General features: G+C 44.4%; 1 protein-coding gene across 8 annotated transcripts in view; it reads right to left on the bottom strand.

Annotated features, from left to right (window-relative positions):
• Nucleotides 1-18,913, bottom strand: part of NIPAL3 (NIPA like domain containing 3) — a 63,296-nt gene that overhangs the window by 23,530 nt on the left and 20,853 nt on the right. For 7 of the 8 annotated variants that reach the window (XM_069079084.1, XM_069079086.1, XM_069079079.1 and 4 more), the window contains 5 exons: nt 16,184-16,252; nt 9,392-9,563; nt 8,287-8,346; nt 7,694-7,839; nt 5,825-5,921 (listed from right to left, as the gene is read on the bottom strand). In XM_069079084.1, the coding sequence (XP_068935185.1) occupies nt 5,825-5,921; nt 7,694-7,839; nt 8,287-8,346; nt 9,392-9,563; nt 16,184-16,252 (544 nt within the window). The remainder of the gene's footprint in view (nt 1-5,824; nt 5,922-7,693; nt 7,840-8,286; nt 8,347-9,391; nt 9,564-16,183; nt 16,253-18,913) is intronic. The other variant, XM_069079083.1, reaches the window with a different exon arrangement.

An 18,913-nucleotide genomic window follows, 5' to 3' on the forward strand; every position in this document is an offset into this window, starting at 1 on the left:
TTTTTTGTCTTTGATCTCCTTGGAAATTAGCAGTGAGATCATTTGGTCAAAGAATTTCAAACTGTTTCCCAGAAATGACTGGATCAAATTACAACTCTACCAATAGTGTAGACATGTACAGGTGGGCGTGTTCTAGCAGAGTGTCATAGAGGACTTGAATGGGCCATTCACTCAGGCTCTCAAATTCCAGTTGAAACCCTACCTTCTCCTGGAAACCTTTTCCAATCCTTTATCATTCTGGTGACAAATCTATTGATTATCCCCAATTTATCCAGTCTATACCTTGTCTGTATATAGTAGCTTACCCGTTGTAACCCCTTCCCCCCTGCACTGGACTATGAGTTCCTTGAGGGCAGGCTTGCCTTCAGGGCAATGCACTATCTTGTGCATTTCTTTATGTCCCTAGTGCTTAGTGCTATGGGGTACATAGCAGGTGATTAATAAATACTGACTGAGAGCTTTAAATGAGAATAAAAAAGAGAAGTAATTTAGGATGGTTGGCTATTAAAGTTCTAATTCCCACCTACCTTTTCTGTATCATTATACCCGGCTCCCCTTCCTGCCCACTATAGTCTAGGAGGATTGGCCTTCTCTCTGTTTCTCAGAAACAGCACTCCCTCTCCCATTTTTTACAGGCTGCCTCCTATACCTTGACAGCGTTCCCTCCTCCCAGAATCCCTTTCTTCCTCCAAAACAGAGCTCAGGGTCATGCAACCTTGTGTGATGCCACCAACTCCTATGTTCTCTCTCCTAAAATGTCTTCTATTCAACTACCTCCCTTCTGTTTTTTATTTATTCTTTAGAGACATGTGGGTACATGCTGTCTCCCCCAACAGAATGTGAGAGATCTGGAAGCAGTGATTATTTAAATATTTTTTTGTCTTTGTGTCTGCAGTGCCTACCAAAGTGCCGGGTATACAGCAGGCACTTAATATTGCTGACTGAGATGAGGGTGGAAAGGTAGATATGGAGACCAGCAGATGGGACCTTACTAAACGCCATTTCCCTGTACAGGTCTGACGGTGTGCCACAACAGGAGAGATAATAATGTTTGTTATCTTCATCTACTTATTGTGCTCCTCAGGCACCATCATCATAGTCCAGGCTCCAGTGTGACTCACAGTCAGCAAACTGAATTAGGTCTTTTTTGACCTTTCCTCCAAGGAACTGACCAATGTGCTCGTTTCCTTCCCTGAAGCTCCTTAAGCCAGGCCACCCAGATCTCTGACTCCTCCCTCGCCAGTGGAGGCCCCATGCTACAACTGTGGCAATCACAGCAGGTAACTACTGTGGTTTAATTAAAAACATGCAAACAGGCTAATTAAGTATTCTTTACTAAGCCAAGCTGCCTTTTTCTGTTGTGTCATTCTGCCTAATTAGGAATGTCAGAGCTGGGAGGGCCCTCAGAACACAGGATGTCAGAGCTGGGAGGGGCCTTAGAACATAGAATGTCAGGGCTGGGAGGACCCTTAGAACAGAGAAATGTCAGAACTGGGAGAGGCCTTAGAATACAGGATGTCAGAGCTAGGAGGGCCCTTAGAACAGAGAATGTCTCAACTGGGAGGGGCCTTAGAACACAGGAAGTCAGAGATGGGAGGGGCCTCAGAACCCAGGATATCAGAGCTGGCAGGGCCCTTAAAACCCAGATTGTCAGAGCTGGGAGGGCCCTTAGAACACAGGATGTCAGAGCTGGGAGGGGCCTTAGAACAGAGAATGTCAGAACTGGGAGGGGCCTTAGAACACAGGAGGTCAGAGCTGGGAGGGGCCTCAGAACCCAAGATATCAGAGCTGGCAGGGCCCTTAAAACCCAGATTGTCAGAGTTGGGAGGGCCCTTAGAACACAGGATGTCAGAGCTGGGAGGGCCCTTATGAGCCCAGGATGTCAGAGCTGGGAGGGCCCTTAGAACCCAGAATGTCAGAGCTGGGAGGGCCCTTAGAACCCAGAATATCAGAGCTGGGAGGGTGTTATGGGAATGGGAATTTAAGATCTTCCCTGTCCCTAGGCCCTAATATGCTCTGCCCCCTAAATAGGCTGAATGTGGTCACATGGAGCCCATGGTGGGAGGCTTGGTTTTCAGGAATGCCCACACCTTGGTGCTGTGTGATTGGGCAGTGGGTCAAGAGGATTATGACATGCTCTGAGCCAGAAGAAGTCTTGATGTGAGGTTTTGCTTTGGGGCTCACTTTTGAAGAGTTATGTGATTTGGCCAGATGAGACTCTGGGCAGCCGTTGAGCTTCCCAGGCTTTGAAAACCTAGATGTTGGTGCTTCCCTCTCTGGTAACTGACTAGGTATGGATGTAATGGTTAGACAGTTGGAGGCCTGTCTGCTAATTTGTTTCTCTGTCTGTATTTTTGTCTGCTCATAACCTCTGTATTCTCTGAAGTTCGGGGTGCTGACCTTTTTCCCTGATTGTTAACCCATTTTGAGTAGCTTTCCTTTAGAAAAAGCAGATCTAGGAACCTGTGTTGGCAGCCACCCTGGGTATGCTGGGGTGTTTGCTGCTACAGAGGGCCCTTAGAATACAGAATGTCAGAATTGGGAAGGCTCTTAGAACACAGGATGTCAGAGCTGGGAGGGCCCTTAGAACACAGAATGTCAGAGCTGGCAAGGTCCTTAGAACACAGGATGCCAGAGATTGGAAGGCCCTTAGAACATGGAATGTCAGATGTCAGAACAGGGAATGTCAGAGGTGGGAGGGACTCTAGCATACAGAAAGTCAGAACTTACAACACAGAATATTTGGAATATTTTGGAGAAGTCTTAGAAGGTAATAAGATTATTACCTTTAAATATCTGAAGAACAGGCTGCAGAAGGAAGAAGAACTAGGAGTGAGTAGAAATTTTAGAGAGACAGATAAGAGTGTGACTTAATTATGTGTTTCTAAAAGGAAAAACCTGATCAGCACTGTCAAAAATTGGAACCAGCTGCCTTAGGAGATAAAGGGATTCCTCATAGTGGAAGTCTCCAACAGAGGTTACTTGACCACTGGGCATTCTCTCTCACATATCACTCAGTTAACAAGTATTTATTAAAGGCCTACTGTATGCCAGGCACTGGGCTAAGGCACAAAACAGATCTTGCTCTCAAGGAAGCTAACATTCTAATGGAGCTGGACTAATGAGTTTTTTAAATTTGGAAAACAAAGGGGTGAGATGAAGTAATCTTTGCAGTCCCTCCCAACTCTTCATTTATGGTGCTAAAATTCTAAATATTTGGTTACGTAAATAAAATGCCAAATATATGGATCTAAAAATGATAGAATTCCTAAATAGCGCGCAAGGCCCCTTCCACGTGTGATTCTGTGATGGAAGACTTTTAAAGTTGTTTGTTTCATATAAGATTCTCTCATTCCAGTTTTTTTTAAAAAGTCCATTTCTAAAGGCAGCAGAGTAGTTTGGAGTAAATTAAGTGCCGAGTCTCCCTATGGCCAATTTCTTAGATGACAGTAAGGTAACCTGTGGCACACGTGCCCAAAGTAAACACTGGACTGCAGGACACTGATAAAGGCTGGTAGATGCCGCACCACCTCCCTCTTTCAACCCTCTGCCCAGGACTTGCTGCACCAGTTCCTGCCAGAGGCATGCCCATCACATGCCACGTCTCGCCCCTCTGTGTTCAAGACACTGGCCAGCAGGACTGAAGGACTGCCCAGGAGTCAGAACGAAACGATGTGGAACCTTGGCACATTATTTTTAAAAGGTTACCAACCTCTGTGTTTGGGGGGTGGGGGCATGCCTGGAATTTCCTCATTCGGGGGATTATCCTAAGTCTGGCACTATAAGGGAAGCTCCTGGTAAATAGCCAGTAGGCTGCCTACGGAAGGGCAAGGTGCCCTGGGCCAGAAACCGGGCAGGTTAAAGCTCCTGTTCCTATCAGCATGATGGGTCAGGAGAGACGGATATGCTTCCAGACTAGGCAAGAAAGGGAAACCCAGGCTCAAAGAAGAAAAAAAAAAGGGTTATCAACCCCCAAGACCCCCCACACCCACACTATATTTATATGTATACGTATGTATGTAGATAGAAAGATAGATAGAGATGAGGGAGTGTGTATGTCAGGCTAGGGGGTTGATAACTTTCTAATCAACACTCTTAGATAGAAAGTATGTGTATGTATACAAATATATGTGTTTATGTATATAGATGTATGTATGTATGTCATCTAGATGGAGAAATGAATAGAGCACAAGGCCTGGAATCAGAAATTCTCATCTTCCTGAGTTCAAATTTGGCCTCAGATACTCACTAGCTGTGTGACCCTGGGCAAGTCACTTCACCCTGTTTGCCTCAGTTTCCTTATCTGTTAAATGAGCTGGAGAAGGAAATGGAAAACTACCCTAGTACCTCTGCCAAGAAAACCCCAAATGGGGCCATGGAAAGTTGGGCAGGACTAAAATGACTGAATGACAACAGATCTATATCTATAAAAATCTGACACACAGAGAGCTATATTTATAAACATAATAGAGCTTTAAAATGTGAGTATAAGTGAATGTATGTGTGTGCATGCCTATACCCATATATGTATACACACATATGTATATATGCTCATATTTATACTAACTTCAGTTATATACACAAAATCATAGGTCCCAAGTTGGAAGGGCCACCATTAAGTACAACCTTCTCATTTTACAGATGGGGACACTGAGGCCCAGAGAGGGTAAGGTCACTTATCTGTGACATAGATAGTATCAAACTCAACATAGTTTGTATCATAGAAGTATCAAACTCAGAACTTGAACCCTAAGGTCACACATGTAATGTCAAAGGCAGGATCCGAATTAGCGTTCTTTCCCTGTACCAAGATGTCTCCTTCTTAATGACTATTTTCACATGACTGCCATAGCCTCACTTCCCAAGGAGCCTTTTTAAATAAAGACAACTGATTAAAAACCACCTACCAACACTACAGCATGATGTGTTTTGGGAGTGTGGTTTTTTGCCAGTTGTTGCAAAGAAAGGGGGATGAAGTCTCCTTAGAAAATTCAGCAATTTACCACAGCTCAATTTAATGATTTTCAATATAGCCTGAGCTACATGTGAATCTTTGTGTGTGTGGGGGGGGGGAGGAGAGAGGAGAGGAGAAAGAGGGAGAAGAGAGGGAGGGAGAGAGATGGAAGGCAGGAAGGCAGGCAGGCAGGAAGGGGTAATGGGAATGTAAATTTATGTTGTTGCTATCTTTCTAAGATCGTATTGTGTAAGATCTTCCCTGCCCTTAGGCTTAAGTGCACCTGGAGCCTGTGGTGGGAGGCTTGTTTTTCAGGAGATACTTTGTGATTGGGCAGTGGGTCAAGGTTGTTACATTCTGTAAGGCAGAAGAAGGCTATATAAGCCCTGATGGGAGGCTTTGCTTTGGGGCTCACTTTGAGAAGTGTTGTGTGATTTGACTAGAAGAGACTCTTGGGAAGCCATTGAGAGGCCCCCCCCCCCCCCCTGCAACTTTGAAAAACCAGATGTTGATGCTTCCCTCTCTGGTAACTGACTAGGTATGGATGTAATAGTCAAGACAGTTGGAGGCCTGTCTGCTTGATATGTTTTTCTGTTTTCTTGTAACCTGTCTGTATACTCTGAAGTTCGGGGTGCTGACTTTTTCCCCTGAGCTAGGTAAATGATATGTTTGATTGATTAAAGCCAGATTGTTAACCCATTTTGAGTTGCTTTCCTTTAGAAAAGCAGATCTAGGAACCTGTGTTGGCAGCCACCCTGGGGGACGCTGGGGTGCTTGCTGCTACAGGAAGGAAGAAAGAGAAAGGAAGGAAGGAAGGGAGGGAGGGAAGGAGGAAGGGAGGGAAGGAAAGAAAAAGAAGACAACCCTCACCAAGAAGGGCGACCAGGAGAAGGATCACGACTATATAGTTGACGTTCTTCTCCTTGTAGAAATACAGCAGTAAGCAGAACACAATGATCTCCACGAGCTACAAATGAAGAATATTATTAAATATTATTAAAAATAACCCACTCTCATCCATGTAAACCCTGCACCACTCACTGTTCCATCTATATAAACACCCTCCAGGAAACCCTTTCCTGAGGCCATACTACACTGTGGTGGTGGCTCCTCATCCTCCAAGTCTATGACCTCTGCACCACCTAGAGAGGAAGCTCTGAGTAGAGTAAGAGAGCAGTGGGGGGTGGGCCCGTCACCTGAGACCCAGGAGGGGGCAGATTGAGGTCTGTGACTATGTGACCCTGGGCAAGTCCTTTAACCCGACTCGGTTTCCTTATCTGTAAAATCAGGATAGTAACTGTAACACCTCACAGGGCTGTCATGAGACCCAAATGGGCCAGAAAAATCATGGAATTTGAGAGCTAAGAGAACTCAATGGTCCTCTTTTTCAATGCATACCCAATAATAATCACCCGCAGGATAAGACATCTGCCAAGCGGGCCCCAGTAGCTGCTTGTGTGCCCTGGTGAGCGAGAGTCCACCATCTCTCCACGCAGCCTTCCGCACTAAGGGGTGGAAGATCTCCCCAACATTAGACTTAGATTTACCCCTTTGCAAAGTCCACCACTGTTCCTGGTTGTGCCTTCCAGGGCCAACCAGAAAAAGTCTGATTTTTCTACCAACAGCACTTCAAACACCTGGACCAGGCGACCACGTCTGTATCCTCCAGCTAAACATTGAGAGTTCCTTCAATGGGTGGGTAAAGTTCAGAAATTGGGACACTTCGCCAACTTTCAGGAGCTATTTATTCAAGTGCTAATTATTGTTATCACTCATCACCAGGTTAACCACAAGGCAATGGATTTTTTTCCTGACAGCTCATAGATTCAGAGGTCACTTTGTCTAGGGAATGAAGGCCTGGGAAAATGAAGGGACTTATCCAGGGTCACAGAGTCACTAATATCAGAAGTGGTCTTCCTAATGCCAACACCAGCCCTGTAGCCATTGGGACACACTGTCCCTACAATAGACTGTCTATTAAGTAGGAGGGTTAGGTGTGATATTATATACAATTAGTGGAAGCAATGCCCACAAGAACAAAATCACAGATCTTTGAAAAAATAAATCTCGCTCTCTCTCTGGAAGTCTTAATGAAGTTTCAAGCTTTAATGACTGACATTCTCTGTTCTAAGGCCCCTTCTAGCTTTACATTGTAGATTCTAAGAAGAAACTCTGACATATCAGGTTCTAAGGTCCCTCCTAATCTGATACTCTGTGTTGTAAATTCCCTTCCATTTTGACATCCTAAGTTCTAAGGATCCTTCCAGCTCTGGTATTCTCTATTTTAAAGGCCACCTCCCTCCCCTAGCTTTGTCATTGTGGCTTTGGAGGTCCCTTCCAACACTAACATTCTAGGTTCTATGGTCTCTCTTATTCTGACATTCTAGGTTTTAAGGTCCTTTCTGACTCTGACGTCCTAGGTTCTAAGGTCCCTCCCATTCTGACAATCTGGTTCTAAGGTCCCTCTCACTGACATTTTATGACCTAAGGTCCCTTCCAACTCTTTACATTCTATGTCCTAATGTCCCTCCCACTCTGACATTTTATGATCTGAATTTTCCTTCTTACTCTGACAATTCCATGTTCTAAAGTCCCTCCCTCTGTGACATTCTATGATTCAATAACCTTAGATACCTTATGCAAACATTTAAAGAAGAGAAAAATACGTAGCCTGCCTCCTAAAGGTATTTATAAGCCCAGCTGTGCCTTCTAAGTGAATGCCGCCAAGGCTTCTCTTACCATATATAAAAGAAATGGCCAGCTCACTAAGTGTTTAGTGATGTTTTCTCCTGTCATCTTTTCATGACTGTTGGGTCCAAACGTGACCAGCAAGTAAGTGCCTATGATGGCCAAACCACAACCTACAAAAGACAAAACATAACGCCCTGTGGAGAAAACAGGGACACAAGATAATAAAGACAAGTTAGTCAATTAGAAGATGAAATGGGATACTGCGTTATGCTTCATGGAGGTGAGAGCCAAAGAAAGGCAGATGATCAGGGGAATGTGGCCAGTGGAATTAGAAATTAGCCTGGTCTTTCAGGCCAAGAAAGCTCACAGAAAATGAAAGCACAACTTTAGCATCTAATAGTCTTACAAACAAAAAGTCAGTGACTAGAGAACAAAAACATTCCCGCCCTCCTTTGTTTGCTTCTCACCCCCAAACTTCACAGAAAGGAAAATAAATGAAGTCAGCTTTGCTCATTACTGGGCTGCAGCTATTACACCCAGGAATGGGGTGGGGAAGCAGCCCGATCACCCTCAGGGAAGAGGGGCGCATCCTAAAAAGAAAATAACAGAGCAGGCAGAAAATGAGAAATGGGAAAACTTACTCAGAAAATCTTTGGGTTTCCATTTTTCTTTGATGAATATGATTCCTATTATGGCACTGGCTGCAGAAAAAGACACACAGGACCGAGAAAGAAGAGGAAAAGTTTACATCAGCTCCACACGGAATTCCTTCCTGGTTCCTTTCCATGGGTCTAAGCTATCTCAAAGTATCACCTTTAATTGTCACTTGTTAACCCTGAATTTGCAATCAGGAAGAAGGGGTGAGTTCAAGTCATGCCCCCAACATTTATTAGCTGTGTGAGTTTGGGCAAGTTACTTAACCTCTCTGGCCTCAGTTTCCCCATTTGCTAAATGAGGAAGTTACATCAGGGAGTCTCCTCCAGTTCTAATTTATTCTCTTTTGTTGTAGTTGCCGAGTTGTTTCAATCACACCTGATTCTTTATGACCCCTTTTTGGGGGTTTTCTTGGCAAAGACACCAGAGTGGTTGCCATTTCCTTCTTCAGCTCATTTTGCAGATGAGGAAATTGAGGCAAAGAGAGTAAAATGACTTACCCAGGGTCACACAGCTAGTAAGTGTCTGGAAGATGAGTCTTCCTGACTCCAGGTTCTATGTACTATGGTACCATCTAGCCACTCTTATGATGTGGGATTTAATTGGTGTAGTCACTCTCGGTGATGCAGCTTCTGCCTAGCACCTGTTCTGTGGCCTAAGTAGAGACCCAAAGAAACAGCAGTTGACTTGGAGTCCTGTAGAGGAGTTGTAGCACTGTTATTAATGGTGTAGCCTAGGCCAGGTCACTTCTCTTCTCTGGGACTCAGTTTCCCCTTTTGTAAAATGGGCACATTGGCCTGGATGGTTGGCAAAATTAATAGGGTTTAAACATGAAGTTTCAAGATGGTCACTGAAGGCATCGTGTGCCTTCCCTCCCTGCCTTCTCTTCCCCACAATACGAATGGTGTTTTCCCTATTGGGACCATCCTGCCAATGCTCCAGGGTCTCTATTTCCCCTCTTCTCCCCAAGTCCAGCTCAGCTGAGCACGTGCCTGCCCAGGGCAGTTTATGGTGCTCTACCCAGGTGCCCATATCCCTAGGTCTGACTCTTCCAAGGACAAACAGTCGCCCATGAAGGTCCATGTATCTTACCAATGACAGAGACGGCGCTGAGGGGCACAATCAGGGAGAGAGGTGCAAAGGCGTAGGATGAGAACACTCCCAGTTCTCCCAGAAGCATCAGGAACAGGCCAAGCCACCACGTCTTGGTCTTGAAGTAGGCCCGGGGGTCCTTAGAGCCCGCCAGCCGGATGTGGCTGTATTTCTAAAAGGACAAAACCAGAGGGAGACAGTGCAAAGAATACCAGACTGGGAGTTAGACTCAAATCAAGGCCTCTGGCTTTGAAGTCAGGATCTGGGTTCAAATTCTGATTTTATTTGTGTGTACTAGTACTCAGTTTTCCTACTCTGTAAAAAAGATGAAGGCATTGCCCTTGGAGGCCCCCTCCCATTCTAGATTTCTGATCCTATGATCCCATTTCAGTTACTTATTAGCTGTGTGACCCCCTGTTCAGACCTTGGTTTCCTCAAAATGAGGGAAATGGACTATATCATCTCTAAGGTACAAGATTATGACAAATCTCTAGGCCTTATACAGATGCTTGAAAAATGAACTGCCTTGTTTTACCGCTGAATGATGGAAAGGAAGAAAAGAGACCCAGCTTTGTTCCCATGTGCGTCCCTGGATAAATCCCAGAAATTTGCCATGGCTTGGTTTCCTCATCCTTAAAATGAGGGCATTAGACCAGAGGGCTGTCTACGGCCCCTTCTAGCTTTAAAATTCAATGATCTTGTGACTCTCAGAGCAGGGAGGGACCTACCAGGTTATCTCAATCAATCGGCTAATAAACATGGGCACGTCCTAGGTGCCCAGCACTGTGCCAGCTACTCTATTCCTGAGTAGCGAGGGGTCACCCAACCTTCCCTTTGACACCTCTGAGTCTCCTGAGATAACCAACTTCTGGATAGCTCTGATTATAAAAGGTTCATACATTAATAGAGGACATCTACCCCTGTGTACGCCTGCCCACACACTGCTCCTAGCTCTGCCCTCTGATGCCAAGAAGAACAGGTATAATCCCTCTTCTGTATAATAGCTCCTCAAATACTAGATGGCACCCCTACACCTTCTCCTCTCCATCATAATCACTCCTAGTTCATCCGGTCAGTAAACATTTATTAAACACCTACTATGTGCCAGGCACAGTTGGATAGCAAAAGACAGTGCCTGCCCTCAAGGAGCTTACAGTCCAATGAACGAGAAAACATACAACAATTACACAAGGTACGTAAAGGATAACTTGAAGGTTAACGGAGGGAAGGCGCTAGAATTTAGCAGGATCAGGAAAGGCTTTCTATACAAGGGGAGGGGGGGGCTTAGCTGGGGCTTGAAGGAGGTCAGGGAAGTCAGGAGATAGAGATATGGAGGGAAGGCATTCCAGGCAGGGGGGCAGGGGTCATCAGTGAAAATGCCTGGAGTTGGGAGATCTTTTTCAAGGACTGGAGAGGTCAGTGTCCTTGGATCATAGAGTACCTGGTGGGTGGGTGAGGTGTCAAGTATATGAAGACTCTAAAGTCTGGGGGGAAGGTTAGGTTATGAAGGGAATTAACAAAATAAAATAGAGGGTTTTATATTTGATCCTGAAGGTGACAGGGAATCACTGGGGTGGGGGTGTCATGGTTGACCTGAGCTTTAGGAAAATCACTTTAGTGACTGATGGAGAATGAAGTGGGGAGAGACCTGAGGTACTTGGACCCACCAGCAGCTACTTCAACAGTCCAGGTGTGAGGTGATGGGGGCCTTCATTAGGCTAGTAGCAATATCACAGCGGAGAAGGTGTTATGAAGGTAAAGTGGACAGGACTTAATAAACAGTTCCTTCAACAGATCCTTGTTAGGACATTATTATCGGGCCCTAAATTACCATCCAGGCTATCCTTATCTGGCCAGGCTCCATCTGTCCATGTTCCTCCTAAAATGTGATACCAGGAATGGAACACAACATTCTACACAACAATTTCCACTCTCCCCTCACGTTAGGTATTTGATCGCCACCCACACCCCCCAATTCTATAAATATGTACTACGTAAAGTAGGACTGAAACACTTCGGTCTTGATGTTTAATACCTCAACTGTCAATTTGCGATTTCATCTGTATGGGGGAACTCCCACTATGGAACTACCCTCCAGTGTTACAGACAAGAACTCTTTTGTAACATAGTAGAAAACAACATACACAAAGTCTACAACAATGTAAAATGCAAAGAGAAACAATCACACAATGACCAAAAGTGAAAGTGAGTGCTGCAAAATTACAAAGAATAAGACCAAAGAAGAGTGGGGACCCCCCCAAGTCCTGAGAGTGGGGAACAGGGAACCCACATGTATGCAATACTGCACATACTGTAGGATTTTTAAAAATGGACTAATTGATTGTGCTGATTTTTTTTTTCCTCTTTCTCTTCAAAAAATTATTTGTTATAAAACATAGCTCTCTGGGAGAGAAGAGGGAGAAAAATGCAAAGGGAAATCGAAATGCTATATAAACAAACCATATAAACAAAAATTTAGTTTAAAAACAACATTCCCAGAACCCTGAATGTAGAAACTCTCTTGAGTGTTGCAAATCAGCAACTCCTCTGTGATTTACAGTCCTGGAAGGCTGTCCAAGACATAAGAGGTTAAATCACTTGTTTCTAGCCTTATCTAGAAACCTAAGCAGGACTTATCCTGCTAGGACTAGAACCTAGGTTTCTTGGCTCTCCACCCACTACACCCCAAGAGCTACTGTGTGCCGGGCACAGCTGGGGATACAAAGTCCAACTAGAACTTGTGATTTGATTGGGGATGGATATTCTATCCGCTGGTGCTGATCACAGCCCTTCTATGACTTAGGAGATGGGTCTTAGAGAGTCTCTGCAACTAGAAAAACCAACCCACCAAAGACACATCCTAGTGATGGGTGAGTCTCGAACCTGAGCTGTGTTGTTCCTTGGAGAAACAAATAGAGTCCATCGCTGGGCCCATACTCCAAAGGGTTCCTGGGAAGTAAGACCTACTGGAGGTAGCTCAGTGGATGTAATGCCAGGCCTGGAATCAGGCAGACCAAAGGTCAAATCTGGTCTCAGACACTTATTGTGTGACCCTGGGTACTTCACCTAATCTGTTTGCCTCAGTTTTCTCATATGTAAAATGGGGACAATAATAGTACCTTCCTCCCAGGTTTGTTGTGAAGATCAAAGTGACAAGAGTTGCAAAGGATTTTGGACAGAGCCTGGCACATATGTAGGCACTTAAAAATGATTATTTCCTTCCTTCCATCCTTCCGTTTTTCTGTCCTTTTCTCCGTCCCTTTTTTCTTCTTTTCCTTCCTTTCATTTTATTCCTTCATTCCTTCCTTCTCTTTTCTTGTCTCTTTTTCCTTCTTTCCTACCTTCCCTTTTCTCTGATGGCAGAGCCCCCAAGAAGCAAGGGTCATGTCACAATGGGGCTTTGGAGGAGGGCTTTACCCTTTTAGTAGAAGAACATCATTTTTTCTCCCAATACATAAGCATTTATTTTCTCTTCCTTTTATCTCCTTCCCCAATTTGAAATAAAAGTAACAAAACCAAAGCCTTTGTAACAAATATACATAGTCAAGCAAAACAAATTCCTACAGCCAAATATTTATTTCTCATTCTGCATCTAGAGTCCACCACCTTTCTGTTAGCCAGTCAATTAAACACCTACTGTGTTTGCCATTCACTGGGCTAAGAACTGGGGATATAAAGACAAAGAAACAGTCCCTGGCCTCAAGGAGCACCCAGTCTAACGTGGGACACAACATTAACATTAGCACAACCCTGTACAACCAAACTCCGTGTAGGATAAATTAGGGGGAGTCTTGAAGGGAAGGCACTAGGATTAAGGACTAGGAAGGGCTTCTTGCAGACAGAGGGACTTTTGCTGAGGCTTGAAAGAAGCCAGGAAATACAAAAATGCATTTCTCCATCTGCACCCTGTTCCGACAACTTCACCGTCCAGAGATGGGCAGCCTGCTTCATCAGCAGGCCTTGGAAGTCATGGTTGGTCACCACATTGATCAGAGCCAAGCCTAAGGTCCATAAGCCAATGACAAAATGATTCTCTCCAGAGCCCACTGAGATGTATTTTATGAGTGGGAAGAGCCATGGCTCTCAGACTCAAATCCAAACCCCCATTTCTGCTGCCTGTGTGCCCTTGGACAAATTACTCCCTTCCTCTGTGCCTCAGTTTCCTCATATGTAAAATGAGAAGGCTGGACTGGACGGCCCCTAAAGGTCCCTTCTAGCCCTCACTCTATAATCCTACAAATCCTAGTGTTTAGCACAATGCCTGGCACAGAGCAGGCACGTAATAAATGCTTACTGAGTGACTTGAAGCTTCATATGCTACAAAGAAGACTCAAAGTCTTTTATGGTAAGTAACAAAAAGAGAACAAGATTTCCCAACTCAGAGGGTGCATGTTTGTTCACCTCTTTCCTGGCTCCACTGCCTGGATGTCATTTAAAAGTTTCCAGTATCTATTTCCTTCTTCCTCAGCTAGACAAGGTTTCTAAGGACGGCAGGCTTGGCGTCTTATTCCCACTGCATCCTCTGCGGATATTGTAGGCACCAATAAATATTTGTTCAATAGGAAAAAAGATCAAATAGCACTGGAGAAAATGATCATCACTGACGTGTTAGATGATGTTCTGGCTAAACCAGTTCTCAAGAGCCAGACACCCTGGCAGGGAGGGAAGGGGAAGAAGCGTGTAGGAGAACTTTTTGTAGTTCAAGCAGAGTCTGATGAGCAGGGCGGTGAAAATCAAACCCACTCTTTAGTCTGGCCCATTCATAATGGCACCCATAATCCCTAGTAGCAAGGCACTAACATTCCACTTTGCTCAGTCACTGACAAGTGTCTACTATGTATACACCTTTTGCTGGAAATATGATGGAAAATGACATAGTCCTTGCCCTCAAGAAACTTAAATGTAGTAAGTGGGGTACAATATGAGAGCTGACCATGCTGATGTCATCTTCGTCTCCTTCGAGAAGCATACTGTCTAGGAGTAAGGACATGGCATTCCTGCCATACTCTGTCCCAGAGGCCACAAGTGGAGTACGATGCCCAGCCCCGAGCAATACTTTAGGGAAGGACACTGTTGTGCTGGAAAGCCATCCCAGGAGGGCACATATCTGTGATGATGAGGGACCTCAACTCAATTCCATCTGAATTCCTGGTCTAGAGAAAACTCAGGATGGGATACAACAGCCATTTTCAAGTATCTGAAAGGCATGGAAAAAGGATTTGATCTGTTCTATTTGGCCCCACAGGGCAGAATTTGGAGCAATGTTTGGAAATTTCAAAGACCCAAATCAGCCTTTATGTCAGGACAATCTTCTAATAGAGTCATCCCAGCACAGAATGGGCTGCTTCAGAAGGGAGTGAGTTGCCCTTTATTAGAGCTATCCAAGCCAAGGTCAGATGACCACTAGTGAGATGAATGCTTGAAGGAATTTTGGGTCAGACTAGATGGATCATAGATTTAGGGACTGAAAGGCCCTTGGAGATCATCTAATCCAACTCCCTCAGTTTACAGTTGAGGAAACTGAGCCCAGAGAAGTTATTTGCTTTGCTCAGGGTTATTGAGCTCCCTTCCAATTTAGATTCTGTGAAGTAGCTAATGATGCAGTGGATAGGGTGCTGAACCTCTGGGCAAGTCACTTAACCTTTGCCTGCCTCAGTTTCCTCATCTGTAAAATGGAAATAATAATAATAGTGCTACCTCCCAGGGTTGTTGTGAAGTTAGACTATTTGTAAAGAGCTTTGTGTGGAGTCAGGAGGACCTAAGTTCAAATCTGGCCTCAGACACTTAACACAAAAAAACTGTGTGACCTTGGGCAAGTCACTTAGCCCCAATTGCCCTACCTTCCCCCCTCCAGAAATTAAAAAAAAAAATTAAAAAAAAAACACCTCTTATGGGGTGGCCAGGTGGTGCAGTGAGTAAGAGTGCTGGCCCCAGAGTCGGGAGACCCGGGATCGGTTCCGGCCTCAGATACTTAGCACCTACCCAAAATAACTGGCCGTGTAACCTCGAGCAAGTTACTTAACCCCAAATGCTTAAAAAAAAAAGTTTTGTAAACCTTAGAACTCTATATAAATACTAGCTATTATCACATTGTACATGTTTTATACAAACCTATCTGTTTTGTTTGTCCTTTGTTTTTTTTTTTTAAGCAATTGGGGTTAAGTAACTTGCTCAAGGTTACATGGCCAGTTATTTCTGGGTGTGGTGCTAAGTATCTGAGCCCGGATTCAATCCCCAGGTCATCCCAACACTGGGGCCGATGCTCTTACTCGCTGAGCCACCTGGCTGTCCTATCCTTTGTTCTTGAAGAGGACCATGACATCAGGGAGATGATGACATGACTTGCATCTGACTTTGATTTGAGTGAGGAAGCAAGGTGCAAGGTCACCAGTCTCACTTTCTCCTCCACAGCCATCTGGTTTCAGTGGCCAGATATCCATCAGGATGACTGGAGATGCCCCAGGAAGCACCTATTTGTATACATGTTTTATCTCCCATGATCCCCAGGAGAATACAAACTCTATGAAATCAAGTCCTTCATTTTTATATCCCAAGAGCCTAGCAAAGGGCAGATGCTCAACCAATATCTGTTAAATTTTAGAAAATGGATTCAGATCCCCAAAAGCACGGAGCAGAGTGCCCTAGGCAGAATCAGGGCTCAGTCTATAATTGTGGATAGGAAGACCCCATGTGCAAAGCATAGAGGGAAGTGAGCAAAGCCCTGAAAACCAGGGCCACTTAAAGCTGAGCTCTGATTTGCTTTTCCCGATGGCACCGATGACCCACACTCACCTGGAGATTGAGGGCTATGCTGACGACGAGATGGCCAAAAATAGCCAGCAGTGCGCCGATCAAGTTTTCCTGCAAGGAAAATGAAATGGGCAGAGATGAAACCCTGGTCCCAGTCACAGTAGACAATGATGCCCATGAAACCAAGTGAGATGAGGTCCAGAAACAGCAGAAGGTGGCAAAAACAAAGGAACACTTGACACGAGTACCCCAAAGTAGTTATTTAAGATGAAGTTGGACCAGGTTTTTGGAGCTTGTGGGAGGAGCAAACTCTGCCAGCTAGGCTGGGCTAATTTTTTCCTTTAAGAGTCGAGGAAACTATCCCTGATGGTCCAGGGGGTTGAGAATCCAGCTACTGCTACTACTTCCTAGGGGGGAGAGGAAAAAAGATCCAGACCACAGAGTCAGTGCCCTTCAGACTCGGAGGATGTCCCACTGACATGCCAGTCACCACAACCAATACATCCAGGGCCTCCATTCATCTGAACCAGTGCTGAAACCTTTGCTGAACATCCTTTCCATGCTATGGCTCAGTAAAAGTCTTTTTCTTAACTGTTAGATGGCTTCCAAATATCTCATTTTGTTCCAATCCTGTAACTAAAGCACCAAACTAACCTGAACCACGCCCAGTCTGTAACAGAACTGGAAGGGACATTAGAACATAAGGTATTGATGCTGGATGGCACCTTGAAGCAGAGAATGTTCAATGTGGGAGAGAGAGACTCAGGAATGTAGGATGAGTGAGCTGGGAGGAACCTTGGAACAATGAAGGTGAAGTTCTAGGTTCACATTTAGAGACAAAAGGCATAATCTAGGGGGCGGCTAGGTGGCACAGTGAATAGAGTACCGGCCCTGAAGTCAAGAGGACCTGAGTTCAAATTTGACCTCAGACACTTGACACACTTACTAGCCATGTGACTTTGGGCAAGTTACTTAACCCCAACTGCCCTCCAAAAAAAAAAAAAGGCATAATCCAGCCCTACTCCTTCATTTTTTAGATGGGGAAGACAAAGAGCTTAACAGACTTTCCAAAGTGTACAAAAATATGAAACTGCAAAACCGAGATTTGAACCCAGGGCCATCAACTTCAAATCCCCCATTCTTCCTTCTTTTTTCACACAATGCCACCCTCCTGACGTAGGAGCTAGAGAGATTTTTGTAAACAGAAAGTTAAAAATGGATGAGATCTTAGAGACCTAACTCCTAATTTTACAGATGGGACAAAATGAAGCCAAGAAACTGAGAACTATGTTGAAATGCTTTGTCCAAGGGTACACAACTCTTGACTCTAGTACTTACTGGTCAGGTGAGCTTGAAGTGGTGGAGATTTTCCTTCTCTGTGCCTCAGTTTCCTCATCTGCAAAATGGGGGGGAGTGGGCTCAGATGGAGTTTGTCTAGATGGAGAACCTGTGGCCTCGAGGTCACACATGGCCTTCTGGGTCCTTGGATGCAGCCTTTTGACTGAGTCCAAGTTTTACTGAACAAATCCTTTCATTAAGGGGATTTGTTCTGTGAAGTTTGGATTCAAAGGGCCACATTTGAGGACCTAGGGAGCTACTTGTGGCCTGGAGGTCGCAGGGTCCCCACCCCTGATCTAGACCATCTCTAAAATGTCTTTGAACTCTAAAACCCTATGATTCCATGCTAAGGAGAGGTGGAAAACAAGGCTGGATGAAACTAAAGGGTCATTAAGACTGGAGGACTGGAATCTCACCTCCAGAAAGAAAACTGATGAATTCTGAGGGTGGATTGGAGAATATTTTCTCCCCTTTCTTTTTCCTGTTCTTTTTCCCCAACATGGTTAATGTGGAAATATGTTTTGCATATTGCTTGCCTTCTCAATGGGTGGGGGAGGTGCTTGAGGGGAGGAGAGAATTTTAAATTGAAAATATTTTTTTCTTAAAAAAAGGACTGGAATTTAAGAATTCCTTAAAGGACCAAGCCAAATTAATATAGGGCATTTTTTTTTACCCATAAGGCAAAGAAAATAGAAATAGTGGGATGAAAATTTTAATTTCAAGGCCATATAAGTGCATATACACATATGTGTGTTATAAAGATATCTATATTTCTATTTCTCTTTGTATATATGTATATATGTAACGCATTGTGCTTGTCCTTCATTTTCAAAGAGGACAATGGCATCAGGGAAATGATGACATGACTTGCAGTTGACTTTGATTCGAGTGAGGGAGGGCTGTGTAAGCTCACCAGCCTCATTTTCTCCTCCAGAACTAACTGGATCCAGTGACCAGATATTTATCAGGATGACTGGAGATGACCCAGGATGTAATGGTAGACCCTGGCCCATTCAGTGAATATGCCTCTTTAAGAAGTGTCAAGGGATGGGCCCTTTAATTAGAAAAAGAAAAAAAAAATCAAGTTGGGAGGGGAAGACCCTCAAGTTTGCTGTTCCACAGAGAAACAGTTACCATAGACATACATACATATGTATGTATATATGTAAACATAGCATCAGGTGATAGAACTGATGTTTCTAGTGTTAAAAACCTACTTCATAGTAATTATTTTTCCATGAATGCTGAGGGAGAAGCATTGTGGTATTGTAGTAGATAGAGATCTGTCCTGGGAGTTGTGAAAATCTGGGTCCAAGACTTGTGTCTGACTAGCTGGGAGACGCTAGGCAAGTCTCTCATCCACCTGGTGACAACCCGCCCCCAGCCAACCCTTTAAGACTGCAAATTACAGAGAGTTATTCTGTCTGTCTTAAT

The sequence above is a fragment of the Petaurus breviceps genome, unplaced genomic scaffold, assembly GCF_028583685.1.
Source record: "Petaurus breviceps papuanus isolate PSGF00001 unplaced genomic scaffold, PetGlider_PUasm1.0 91041, whole genome shotgun sequence".
Lineage (NCBI taxonomy): Eukaryota > Metazoa > Chordata > Mammalia > Diprotodontia > Petauridae > Petaurus > Petaurus breviceps.